Source organism: Passer domesticus, chromosome 1 (assembly GCF_036417665.1).
Source record: "Passer domesticus isolate bPasDom1 chromosome 1, bPasDom1.hap1, whole genome shotgun sequence".
Lineage (NCBI taxonomy): Eukaryota > Metazoa > Chordata > Aves > Passeriformes > Passeridae > Passer > Passer domesticus.
In genome coordinates, this window is record NC_087474.1 from 149,984,787 (window position 1) to 149,998,374 (window position 13,588).

At 46.1% G+C, this 13,588-nt stretch overlaps 1 protein-coding gene and 1 long non-coding RNA gene across 7 annotated transcripts in view; one reads left to right on the forward strand and one right to left on the reverse strand.

Annotated features, from left to right (window-relative positions):
- The window catches only part of LOC135284646 (uncharacterized), a 34,586-nt gene that overhangs the window by 15,688 nt on the left and 5,310 nt on the right, over positions 1-13,588 (forward strand). The gene's annotated exons all lie outside the window — the stretch shown is intronic.
- On the reverse strand, positions 496-13,120 carry KLHL38 (kelch like family member 38). 6 transcript variants are annotated; one of them, XR_010349872.1, is made up of 5 exons: positions 12,906-13,120; positions 10,876-12,355; positions 9,398-9,503; positions 3,051-3,154; positions 496-1,831 (listed from the first exon to the last, which is right to left on the reverse strand). XR_010349872.1 is itself a non-coding variant. In XM_064396216.1 (4 exons), the coding sequence occupies exons 2-4, from the start codon at positions 12,223-12,225 to the stop codon at positions 3,147-3,149; spliced, it is 1,464 nt and encodes a 487-aa protein (XP_064252286.1). In that variant the 5' UTR covers positions 12,226-12,355; positions 12,906-13,120; the 3' UTR covers positions 496-3,146. The 6 variants fall into 6 exon arrangements, 5 of the variants coding, with proteins under 5 accessions (XP_064252286.1, XP_064252293.1, XP_064252265.1 ...); XM_064396216.1 differs by having other exon boundaries at positions 496-3,154; XM_064396223.1 differs by lacking the exons at positions 496-1,831; positions 3,051-3,154 and adding an exon at positions 5,486-7,915 and having other exon boundaries at positions 11,245-12,355.

The following is a 13,588-nucleotide window of genomic DNA, read 5'->3' on the forward strand; positions in this document are numbered from 1 at the left end:
GAAATGTCAAAGTATTTTCAGACAATCTAAATGGCTTTTATAGCTTGTTCCTGGAAATCAGAGTTTCCTGAGCTGTCTGAATGTTCAGTCCTTACTCTATAAATCACTTGTTTTTAAAAGCAGAAGGGATCCAATTTCCCAGGTGTGTGCCCATTCCTGGAGTTGTCCCACCCCTTCTGCTACTTTTCCTGGGAAGGGAAAAATCTTAGAAGGGAAAATCAGAGGAAAAAACTCTTCTTAAGTGAAGGGAATTCTTCTAGGTGAAGGGTAATGGTTCCCTTCTGGCTATGAGGCACCTGGGGATAGAAAGGTTGGTGCAGCCAGCTTTGCCCAAGTTTCCAGAAAGTCCTGGGCCTTGGTATTTATTTGATCATATTTGTGTGCTGATCTGTGGACCAGAGAGACACATGGAAGAGCTGAATTTTATTATTTTATTTTATTTTATTTTATTTTATTTTATTTTATTTTATTTTATTTTATTTTATTTCACTTCTACTTCAGTTACCCAGGTTATGGCGTAAGGTGTTGCTCTTGCCTAATAAACAAGCTGGATGCTTTGAAAGTCCAGCTGATGGTGCTCTGAGGGCCATCTGTGTCCTCAGCTCCCAATTTCTCTTCTCAAGCTCTTTGGAGTGAGGGCCTGTGTATTTTATGCTGCCATCACAAATAACAGACTCTCAGCTTGATATCTGTGATCAACTGTGCCTGTCACATTTCATGCCATAAAAAACATATGCGCAAGGTTGGAAGGGCAAACATGCTTTTGGCTTCCCTGCCATTTGTAGTTCAGTTTGCCTGCAGCCCTTCTTTCATTGTGTGTTGCTACTTTTCCCCTGAAAAAATTTCCAGAGCCCCCTGGAAGAAGAAACAAGCTCTATTTACTGACATTTCTTTCAAGTTATTATGAGCAGACAGCTCTTGTAGGCTGTAAACAGGATCTCTCAGCCAGAAGCCTTCAGTCAGAATCTGCCAAGCCCAAAGACCTCCTTCATTTGAAAAGGTCTGAATTAGCCATTAAATATCACAGCATCTTGAAGAACATCCATAGGATCGCCCTGCTTTCCTCCTTGGTCAAGGTTTGAGTGGCACTCAGTTAAGTTTCTGGGAGTCTTCTCTGTTGGATGCCATGGCTCTACGTGCACACACATGGATTAGTCCACACTGTGAATTAATTCATTAATTAATGAATTAATTCAGCTTCAAGTTCCACTGCAAGGGAGTGCCAGGGCTGAAATGTGTCCCGAAGCACCCTGAGGCACTGTTGACACAGCCTGGGTGATGAGGAGCCTTTCCATGTTTCTGCACAGGACGAAGCCAGGGTCAATGCGATGGGGAGGAATCATTCTGAGCCATCTGCTCCCTCTCTGGCAAAGCTCAGGGCATGGCAGGGAGTTCCTCCCGTGGCTCACCCCTCCGTGTGTCTCCAAGGGATGCAGCCCTGACAGGAGGCTGTGGGACACAGTCATGTATGCCCTGACGTGCTGGCTTCCCATTTCACATTTGCTGATGGTCCTCATGCCAGAGGCCAAGTTTCCTTCACAGAGGCTGCATTCTGCAGTGCTCGGGCTGCCTCTAAGATCCTACCCAGGGAATAGATAAACAGAACAATGTTTGAGCCTCTGGTAAATTTTAATGTCATTTTCAGGGAAATATATGTGTCATAACAACACAAAGCAGGCACAGTTCCCTTGCTTTCGATCTGCCTGGTGCCAGGGTCCACGTCATTTCAGCATTGAAACAGATCCAGCAAGTTCATGGTAACTTTGCTCTCTGAAGAAGTGCCTCTTTTGCCCCTTGGTCTGTACTTGTCTTCCAGCAGTGTTCCTTACTCCTGTCAGAGAATGTCACGTACTGTTATCTTAACATCTGATTTTCACTGGAAACCCTAGGGAATTGGGCCCTTATCTTCACATACCATGCACATCAAAATAGTTTAATCAAGCCTATTAATTCCAGGGCTTGCTGCTGATCTGGATAAAACACTGCCCTTTCCCAGCACTGCAGCTTTGTAGCCAAGTTTCACATTGCAGCACTCTCCATCAAGTTTGTTCTCTGCTCCTCGGGGCTGAACACATTCCCCTAGAGTCTCCCAGGTCTTACAGAGAGGTGCCAGGGTTCAGCTCTAAGGCTCAGATTCCTTTGGGCTGATTTTCCAGACCAGAAGCATCCCATCAATTTGAAAATTTGGACTTGAGAGTCCTTGGTGTCACTTCCTGGTGCTCTGGGCAGTCATTGCCACATCCAAACATTGGTTCAGGGCAACTGCAGAGCCTAGGAAGGCATCCAAGAGCAAAGAGAAAACTCAACAATGTGCCAACACCAGGGCAAAACTCAAGGGATGTCATTACAGATGTGGCACTGGGGGATCTGGGGAAGCAGACACGCCTTTGTTCCTTGTCCCAGCATGCCTGCTTTAGGGAGGGGTGGTGGGACATGGCTTATTCATCAGAAGGCACAACCTGATCAAGAAACAAACTTCAGAGAACTAGACATGGGAAGTTTAGGTATAGGAGGATGGTTACAAGCATCTCCTGAGAAGTGGACCAGATTCTTCTGCCTTTTCGCACCTCCAGCAGGGTTTTACCTCATGGCTCACCCCTGACTCTTAAGGCAAAAGTCTCCAGCAGCTGTGGGGATGCCTTGTCTTTAAAGCAGCCACAAGACATGTGCCTGTTGGCCCAGGGCTGCTCGAGATGTGCTGCTGCTTGCTTTTCTGGGAAAGGGTTCTTGCAACATGAAAGAAGTGCAGGCAAACAAAGAGCTCTGGGGAGAGAAGTGACAGGCAGCAGCTGGAGCCAGTGGGTGACTTGCCGAGTGACAGAGCAGTCGGGCTCCTCGCTACTCTGCTACTATTTTGGAAACATCAATAAACAGAAGAGGCCAGATCAATGTCTCAGGGCTCCGACGCAAACCCGGAGGAGCCCTGTGGACATTGGTGGCACCAGCAGCCTGAGACATCAGTTTGTCCATAAGAACTCTGCTTCATTTGGACTGTGGGCAAACTCATCGAATTTAGACACTGAAAACATCATTAGCAGATTACTAATTACCATATCTCAGCTCCTTTGCAGGTGCAACCTTGCACTGAGGAATTCATGCTCATTGTGCCATGGAGAATATGACTTCAACTTCTGCGGGAGGAGTTTTCAAGCAGCTGGAAAAAAGTATGGATGTTTATATTTTTAAAAAGGGATTGTTTTTGCTGCTGTCAATTATTAATGGCTCTCAGGTCAGGCTAAGGAACAATGCCAGGGATAAATTACCCTGTATGCTATTCATATATGCTCTACCCAGTTGTTTCCTTCTCAACTAGAGGATTCACCTCGCAATGAACTCCTTGGCATTTGGAAAAAGAGGACTGACAAAGCAATGAACTTGGTGTGCCCATTTATTTATGCATTGACATCTTTCCTACTTTGTCAGGTGTGTTTAATCAGAAAGAAGCAGGAAATGCATTATAATTATAAACATATTATTGCAGAAGAAAAAGGCTGCCCTTGGAAAGGACCGCATTGTTTGATAAATGGTTACAGTGAAAAAACACAGGCTTAACCTACGACTCTTTGCTGAGATCAAAGCAAAGTTGCTGCCATAGGCTCCCTGTGCAGCAGGACTCAGCTCTGGGTTTGCAGCAAGGCAAGGGGAAGAAAGTTGAAAAGAAACTGCAATCTCCTCCCTTCCTTTTATTTTTTTGCCTAAAACTTTTCCCCTAGTACTAAAAAAAAAAAAAAAAAGATGAGTCAACCATTAAATATTTGCTGTTAAAATTAAGAGAATTAGTGAAAAATCCAGCTGTGAACACAATAACTAGGGTCATGTCCCTTGTTGAAGCCATTGAGGGACATTGTTTTCAACAGGTTCGGACTTGGGATCCTGATGAGCCAAAGCAAAGATGGAGTTAGAGAATAAACCCGGGAGATTCTGGATGTCCTGCAGTTTTTCCATGTGACCTTGCCCAAACTTGCAAACATTCCTTAACTGCGACGACAGCTGAACCCCAGTCAGTGCTGCTGCTGTGAAAAGCAAAATCCTTCTGGGCTCTGAGACCAGGAATGCTGTAGGTAAGATGCAGAAAGGGTTTATTGCCCTTCTCAGAACTGCAAGGCTGAACCATGGCCTTGCACTTAAATAAATAAAAAAACCACCAACAGACAAACTGAAAATTGTCCAGAGGAGAGCAACAAAAATGATCAGAGGTCTAGAAAACATGACTTATGAGGAAAGATTGAAAGGGCTGGGTTTGTTTAGTCTACAGACTTTGAAACATCCTAATAAACTCGAAAGATGTAAAAAATATATGGAATCTAAAAGGGTCAATCGATTGCCCTTTATCTCTGTGGCAGAAGGTACAGCACAAAGACGACAGTATTAAAAGCTCTGAGGCCAATAAGACCTCAAGTTTGTTACTTGGGGAGGGATCAGAGCAGCTCATGGCAGATTTTCAGTGTTTTGGACAAGTACCATGAGGGACTGGGTAACTCACTGAACCACGGAAGAGACTGGTTTCAGCCACGTGGTCCTATGGTTTCCTTGGCCTAGTGACTGTGTCAGGGCACCTGAGGACAAGGCCTTGGAGGTGATGAAGTTTTAGAACACTCCCTAATTTGAAAAAAATGTGGCAGGTGCTTAACCCTTCTAGAAGTTGCAAGAAGAAATCTTTTTAAAAAGCCTCTTTTCCATGGCTTCTATGGTTATTAAATGAAGAGCAACAAATTCCCACCTTTTCATGGGGCCATCACTGCCTTGTGAAGAACCTTGCTGCTCTCCCATGGGGGATTCCTATCTAGGTGAGTACTCAAATGCTTGAATATTTAGATGATCAGACCTCTGAAAAAGCATGTAAAAGTGTATCAGGTAGTAACAACCTTGCAGATCCTGCTCCAAAAAATCCTCTCCTGACAATGGAGAAAGAGGCACCTTGGCCAACCCTTGCTAGGAGTGCTTTTACAACTGCAGAGCAGTGGGGATGGTATTAGGTACTGGTCTAGGAGGGCCAGGTGGTGCTCAGCACCTGATCAGAAAGGCAACATCCCTTCTCCCCATCATGCCCACTCAGAACTGAGTATCCCATCCTGGAGCTGTGTGCTCCCTACAAATGACTGAGCAACTTTGCTATCCCTCATCTGTCTTGGAAAGCTCAACACTGTTTTCTGATTTCAACTCCCAAAAGTTTTGTCAGAGTTTGCATCCAAATTCACCACAAGACAAAAGCCTATTAGAAAACAGGCTTTGAATTTACTGCCCAGCAATCCCAAATTCCTTGAATTATGGGCATGAGGTGAGAGGTTTGTGAAGGAAAGGAGCACAAGGTTGCAGCCAGAGCAGAGCTTCCCGTAGCCCTTGGCATTTCCAAGGACCTGGGGGTCAAGTGAGGGCTCCCCAAGAGATGGTGGAAAGATGCTGTGCTCAATTCTGCCACAACCCTGCTCCTTTTTGCAGGAGCATAATCCTTTTTGCATAATCCTTTTTGCATAATCCCCTCCCCATTTCCTGCCCAGCTATGCAAGGTACTGCTTGGTCTCACATGAACACAGAGAAAATCACTAGTTATATGATACGGGAATTAAAAAAAGTCTGTTTGCTTCTAAGCATAAACCTATGACTGAGGCAATGGTTTGCAAACACGGGATTATGGCCCCAAGTCAACTTTTTTTTCCCCTTAGTTTTGGGTACAGTCACGAGCCTGGCAGGAATATGTGTCAGCTAAAATGCATGGCAGCAACTGGCGTCTCCTGGAGTTTGGAGCTGAGTGGGGTCACAACAGGATGGAGTTTGGGAAGGCAGCACTGCAGGGTTAGGAATAAACATCTCCCTGGGGCAGACTTTCCATAATTGGCCATGACAAGGCTTCTTTCTCCAGAGAGCTGGAGCTGGTCTGTGAGGAAACAGGATGAATCACTGCTTCAGCTCAATTTGGCAAATGCCATGATTTCGTTCTGCTCTGCACAGGGAGGAGATGATGATATAGACTGAAAGACAGAACAGAAATCTAGCCAAAGGCTTCTGAGCTGGGAGAGAAGTTTGAGTTCCCACTCATTTTTCACAGGTTTACTCAGGTCCTTAGAAGGAAACCTTGGCAATACCCACTGATGCAAAAACAATTCCCTTTATCAACAAAGGGAGGGAAAAATGGGGACTCCTGAACACAAAGCTCATGCAAACAATAATAGCCCTTTTATTTTCCATTGTTAAACCAGCAGTTGATACTAAATACTTCCTTCCAGCCCTCCACTTTGTTAACTATTTCTGTCACTCTTCTGCTCAATTTATGGGAGGGGTTCTTAGTGTCTGGAGCTGGTTTTCTGCAATGTGCTGGTGACCACACGGCTGTGCAGTCTTTTGTGAAGAGGAAGGTTGAGCACGGTTTCCTTGTGCCATCCTGTACCTTTTGAAAAGTTCCACTTTTTTTCAAATATGAAGAAGATGGGGTGTTGTTTCTGCCAGGCTTTCTGGATAGTGGTCATCTGTAAAGCTCCTTGCTATCTCAGCAGTCTTACCAAGCCTGGTGACCTAACAGCAGTTCACAGCCTGTTCAGTGTCTGATGATTAATCCCCTCCCTTTAAAAGTATGCACTTAGTAGCAGAACCCCACGAAAATATTGGTGGAGCAGAGCTGTTTTGCCAAGTGGCAGATTTAGAGTTGTTCTTCTTGGAAAGCTGGCTTCCTGTCACTGGCTTTGTCTCATGGGCTTTTTTCCAGTGGTTTGGAGAGAGGAGAAAGGGAAAAAGAAATTGTTCCTCCAAAACACCTCTTCTCTTTTACATCCCTTTCCTCCATGTGTCCTCTCTGCTATTCTACATTTCAGGAACTCCATCAGCCAAAGTCATCCTGACTAAGTCCACTGCTATTCCTCATGCCAAAGAAGGAAGATCCCTGCAAAATAAGATCCCTTGAAAAAGAAGGTGCAGACAATCTTAATTTCCATCGTGTCTTCTCCTGATTCTTCAGAGGGCAGGCAGATGGAACAAAAATCTTCCTTGCACTGTGGAAGAGTGTTAGCTCAGAAAAGTCAAATCTGCTTCTTGTTGCAATATGAGAGTTCAGATCAAAGCATCAGTCTTTTGCCAATTTCTAATTAGCTGATAGGAACATGAAAATTTTATTTTTTATGATCTGAATACCACAGTGAACTCAGGCAGCTGCTCCTGGGCTAGCTACAAGACTGGAGCTTGGGGCTTCCTATTCTAAACACTGCCACCACTGGAGATGGAAAGCTCGGTCAGCAATGAGCAGCACAGGGCTGTGGCACACAGCTGAGTCTGCATGACAGCAAAGATCTTACTTTCCCTGGAGACAGCAGCATCCCCCTTCACTTTTAAAGTCTGTACAAGGACAGATCCAACACTGGGTTCTTAGCCAGTATCTTTTCCCTGTTTCCTCTTGAGATGCTGGGTAAGGCCTCCAGACAGGACTCAGCAGCACCACATGCAATATCAGCCAGGTGAACAGAGTGTGAGCAAAGCCCATGGCCTTTCTGGCACAGGGTCTGGAAGGACTAATGCTGCTGGTGCCTTCAAGGTCAGGACTTTGTGTGACCCCATGAAGATTCCCCATGTGCTCTCTGAAGAGTGAGGTGGGTTCTTTCTGGGAAGAAAAGCACAAAATGTCAAGAAGTACCAAGAGTCAGTTAGAGAAGGTTAGAACAGGGGACACACTGGAGTGTCAGGCACCCATGGTCAAAGAGTTTGTGCGGCAGTTTTCCCTTTGGTGTCCACGTGTCAGTCTCTGGATCATAGCAGTCCAAGGAATCCAGGTCCTTGATGACATTGTCTGAGGTGAGACATCGTCCTCCTGTGACATACAGCTTGTTCTTGATTACAGTGGCCCCATGGTGCATTCGTCTGTCCTTCATGTCTGCACATTTAACAAACTTGTTGCCTTTTGTATCATAAGCAATTATTCTCCGGGTGTACCCTGAATACAAAGCCAGAGGTGGAAGAGACAGATGGGAATTAAGCTCTTATGGTCAGAAGAAGGAATAATAATGATGTATTTCATGCTGGTCTTCAATAAAACATATTATAGTAGTACATAATTTGGCAGAATTAAGATTTATAAACTAATAAGTGATGATGTGTCAGAGGAATGCCTGGCTGCCTATCTTCCTTTCCTGTCTGTTCTCATCCTGTCTTGTAGCACCTTGGCAGCCAAGGCTTGATGAGTACCACAAAGCCCATGCATCAGGCAACCAATCTGTCAAACACAGCTTGCAGTTACCTGCACATGCCTTCAAACATCTGAAAACAGAGTCCTAGAGCTTCACTAGGAAATACAGAAACCAGTGGCACATGTGATGGCCTTGCTGGGTTGTAGCTGTAGCTGTCTGCTGACTGGAGCTGGGTATGCAACAGCATGGTGCCACCAGTGCTCACTCCACTCCCTCAGCACCACATTTGTGCTGGCCACCATGCCAGTGACCCAGTGGACAGCTCTTCCTCTCAGGGGTGATATAACTTGTACCAGCTGAGAGGCAAGCGCTGGCGAGAGGGCCACTGCCCTGGAGCAGTGGGGGTGTGGAAGCTTGGTACCCAGCAGTACCTCGCCCGTGTAGACAAACATGAGTGTGGTCTGAGGTGAAGGCAATCTGCTTTATAGGAGCCTAGTAGTCTTGGACCTTTGGACTCAGCCCTCCCCTCTTCCCACTGCAAAGGATAGCAGCGGCCTCTCCCTAAGAGGTGACACCACCTTGAAGTCCTGTGCAGTTTGGTTTCAAACCTCTGCTTTGCTAAAGATACTGTGTGCCTCATTTTCCCTTAAATAATTCAACACATGCTTTGTCCTGGCAGCCTGCAGTCAGGGAAGAGGCATTAAGGACTGCAGAGGGCCAAATTATCAATGACATGATACACCCGACTGCCACAGGCAGAGGCTGGTCCTCAGGTTGAAAAAGACACAGAGAAATTTCCTCTTTCCAAGTGTTTCACACTGCTTTTGGGATATTTCATAATTACCCCCAGGAGGCAGCTAAAAGACCAACCAACACCTCACAGACCTACAGCCCATCCATCCTGACAAGCCATCCATGCCTTGTGGTAACCCTGCTTTCCATTCTTCCAAGTGGAGCAGACAGGGAGGACCAGGCTGTGAGTCAGGAGGGGAGGGTCAGGACCCCCATGCTCCTGGCTTCCTCCCAAGAGCAGTAACTTGCATTGGCTTTTCCTCAGTTTTCTCCATCCGGGTACTGCTCCCTGGCGTAAGAAAGTGCCTCATGGAGAACTTATCTCCACTTCAATTGCCATGAGGCTCCAGAAAAGAAGTGTATGGAGGGTGGGCACACTCCTCCTTTCCTTCCCAAGATCCAGGTGTTTTTTGAGAGAGCACCCCAAACAGGAAGGCTGCGAAAACCCACAGGATCTGGGCAGGGGAGGGACAGGGAAGGTGAAACAGAGCCCTTACCACCTACGATGATAATCTGGTCTCCAATCACAACAGCTGGTGCACAGACATTCTTCACTACCCTGGTCTCCATACGAAACCACGTATTCCTGGAGACGTGGTAAACCTGACAAAAAAAAAAAAAAAAAAAGAAAATATATTCACACAGCTGTTTATGTTTCATTTTAACTGACATCTGTAATTACAGAGGAACTTCTGGGTTTTATTTTGCCCTAATAAATACAATCCTCTGGGTCAAACTGCTGGAAATCTGAGAATGTACCACTTTTTTCCCCCTAATATTTCCCCTTGGAAAGCATTTTGGATCCTCAAGATTTTCTGCTCAGGAGATGCTAGCACATGCACTGAAGCAGTGTATCTGCCTTATGAAGGCTTCTTGCACGGCCATTAAATCACTGTAACTAGTTCTCCCAAAGAGCAAGCTGATTAATTTCATTTTCAAGTTATCCTGTGTATTCCTTATTAGCCTTAGCAATTTCTTGGGCAAACAAACTTCAGCTTCAGCTAGCTCTGCTGGCAGCCACCCTGTTTGCCCAGCTGCTATCTATATGCTAGTGACTGGTATGCACTCAGACTGGCAAAGGGACTTAGAGTGGTATCTATCGATTTATGTGAGAAAAAGAGCTGTTGCCAGATGATGATCATTCAATCATCTGCATCTGGGTGACACAAACTTTTATGTCATGTTATCTGCTTCTTAATACAGCAAATATCACCAGGGCATCTCCCCACTAACTGATAAATACATTTCCTTCCCCCTGATAATGAAGTACCGTTATAAAGCATTGCTCATGCCCTGGTACCATCTTAGATAATGATCCTTCTTAGTTAAAGCACCTTGAACAGTGAAAAACAGTCATGGGAAAGAAACATTTCAATGCTGCTAAAGCTTCAAATCAGATAAGAAAAAACGTAATGTTGTTTTCCTCCTGATAGAGTGTAATGGCTGAAAGCAGGGCAGAGAGCCAGCAACATGTGGCAGGAGCCACATTTTTAACACAACTGTTTATCCAAAATGACAGTCAGTTTCAGTTCTGGCCCTTTGATGAGTGAGTATCTAATCGCTCTAACGATGGCGAGTGTTTGCGTTTGCTGCGAGCGAGCAGGTGCGCGGCTGAGACCCAGCTCAGCGCCCAGTGGAAAGCACTGATTTTGGTGAGATTGGCTACAGGCATGGAGCCAGGCAGGGGGAGATGCTGCTGCCTGCCCTAGCATCACCTGTGGCAGCCCTGGCCCTAGGGCCCACCAGTGGCAGGGCTGCCTGACACCCGAAGCAGTGCCTCTGGGGCTGCTGTAAAAACATTCAGAAGGGGAAAATGGAAGAGCTGCAATGCTCCTTGAGGCCATGAATCAACTCATTCTGCCTCTTGCTGCAACACACAATGACGCTTTTTGAGTGGTTTGATTTCCTCATGAAGGTGATGGACTGCTGAATACCTTAGAAGAAATTGCCTATGACAAGCAGGGATGACCATTACCTGGATGAGCCGAACAGGGTTTTGCATTATATCTTCTCCCCCAAAGAGGTAAACCCTCTGATCTTTGGCAGCAACAGCAGGGTGAAGGACGGCAACAGGCATGTTTGCCATGATCTCACAGGTGTTGTAGACACTATCATATCTTTCCACAGAATTCAGGATTTCCTGGTTTTCGCCAATTCCACCGAATGATAAAATATAATTTTTATATGCCAGGCTTCTGTGGGAGTAACGTGGAACTAGCATGTGCTCAATCAACCTCCACTGATTGAGTTTGAGGGAGTAAATGTAAATATTACCACTGACCAGACTTTTCTTATTGCTAACAGGCATCCCTCCGAGCACAAAAATATTGCTGTGTAAACTCACTGCAGAGGCTTTGTAGAGGCGCATGGGAAGTTTGGCCAGGCTCAGCCATTGGTTCGTCTTGTCATCATAAAGCAGGACATCCCTCGTTGTCTGCTGGCTGTCCTTCCTGCCACCAATGATGATGAGGAACTCCTGGTTGGAGTACCTGCGAGGAACATGCATCATGGGTTTGATATCAGGCGTGTTGGTGCTGTACAAGGAAAACATGTGTCTCCGGGCTGACTCCAGGATGCTCCTGCAAGTGGGTGAGGCCTGAACGAGTGAGTCATTAGCAATGAAATGGAACAGGAAAGTTGGATGGACGTACTGAAGCCGGACCTTCTTGAACAACTCTTGCATGTAGCCTTGTCGTGCCTGGAGGTCGTGCCGGATCCAGACCATTAGTGCCTCAAAGACCTGCTCCTCCTCCCCACAGAGTTCATCATCCCCCAGGTAATCTATGAGCTCCATGGGACAGAGGTCCTTCAGGTCCTCAGAAGAGGCCACCACAGGAAAATATTTCAAAGCCATAGCCTTGGCTTTCTTATTCAAGCTTTGGCAGTTCAAGATTTTTGCCAGTCTGATCATGCTCAGACAGTTGTCAGGGGTCAGCTTGTCTTGGAGGTAGGTAGAGCAGGCCTCAAACAGCTTAGTGTACTGCAGCATGGACGCAGTCTCAAAGAGGCACAAGACATTCTCAGTGGATATTAGAATCTCTCCAGTGTAAACATAAAGGATAATCTGATCCAAAATATCAGCGTCGATGCCCTTTAGAATGACTTTAGGCTGGTGACTCTCCCTGAAGTTGTTACAGAACATTGCCTTGAAGTATGGGCTGCTGGAAGCCAGCACATTTCGGTGACAGGGGATTTCAAAGCCCCCGGAGCAGAGGGTAACATCGGTCAGCATCCTGCTCTGTCGCAGAGCATTCAGCTGCCTCAGCAGTTCAGAGGAGAAGTCCTGGTCTTTGAAGAGAAACTCTTCAGTGCATCCCTCTTCCATAGCAAAATACGAGAGAGATTAATTCTGGACTTGTCAGAAAAAAACCCCCAAATTCTTAGCAGCTTTTATTGAAAAATCCAGCTCCAAGGGAACAAATCAGGACTTTGATGTTGCTGTAAATATCCGTTCACTATTACACATAAAAAATGGAACATGGTTTAAGCACAGTGGGAAAATAATAAAAAAGCCAAAAGGTCGTTAAGACCCTTTAAAACTTTCATAAAGTTATCAGATAGGTTGCAAGTCTGAGGTCAGCACTGCCTGTGTCGTTGGCAAGAAGCAAAAGCACTGAAGTTATCTCACTGATTTTGGATTAAAGCTGGAGGGCTGAAGCAATTGGTTTGTCCATTTCCATCATGTTGAATAAACGCACTTAGACATTTATTCTCTATTTTAAAGTATTAGCAGTTTAGTAGCTTGTGCCTCTTTCCTCTAGAGTTAGTCACTCCCAAAGAATGCAAATCTGGCAGAGCTGAACTCTGCAGCAGGACGAACGGAACCCTAGAGGCTGGGAATCTGCATTAAAAGTTATTTATTAACTCTGCTTAGCTGTGGTTTTTTTATGTTAATCAGACACACAATGACTAAATTAAATGCCAAGGCAGAACAATATGATGAGTATCTACGGCCATGGCTTAACTGCTCAGCCTGCAGTGGAACCGAAGGGTAGAAACGTTTACCTTCTGCTGTCCTTCACTGCATGCACTTACTCTCTGCCGTTTATTCTCTGCTGAGTTTTTCCACAGCTAGAGCCTGGACAAAAACCTACAGACCCACGGGAGGTTTCTCTCAGTAGGTAGGTGATTCACAGAGGGCGGCTCTGGCCGTGTTTGTGCCGCAGTGAGCGCGGCGGGCGCGGGGCATTGTGTACATTCCACGCTAAGAATAGGCGGCAGCGCTCCGCGCTCTTATCGCATGTGACGCCGCCGCTGCCTTTTGCAATGACCTGGCTGGTTCTGAGCATGCCCGAGTGGTGTTTTTCTGGCAAATGTTTACATATAATAAATAGACACGGAGAGGAAAGTTCACTTATAAAAGTCCTGGCTGTCCGTTTGGAAACAGTGGCAGGACGCTGTCCTGAAGTGCCTGGGAACTCTAGAAGCCTGTAAACAGTCTGCAATGCCTCGCTCTGCGCTGTCACCGGCGTTTCATGGGGAAAGGGGAGAGAGAAGGGCTTCGAGGGACTCCTGGGATGGACCGTGTCTCCACCCTATGGAGAGATCTGGGGAGCATCAGCCTGCTGCAGTGTGGTGGGAGATGCACCGGGACCCCTGCATCCAGCGCTGCTCCAAGGTGGGCAGGGAAAGCCCAGCGACCTTCACCAAGCAGAAAGTGAAGTTCACTCTTGGAGCAGTTTATGATG

Bases quoted from the DNA above. Each gene is read 5' to 3' on its own strand.
- KLHL38 (XM_064396184.1), bottom strand. From the start codon at position 12,225: ATGGAAGAGGGATGCACTGAAGAGTTTCTCTTCAAAGACCAGGACTTC. The intron at 9,504-10,875 runs GTAATGGTCATC...TTTTTTTGTCAG, and splicing joins ACCCTGTTCGGCTCATCCAG to GTTTACCACGTCTCCAGGAA. The intron at 7,916-9,397 runs GTAAGGGCTCTG...CTTTGTATTCAG, and splicing joins CCAGATTATCATCGTAGGTG to GGTACACCCGGAGAATAATT.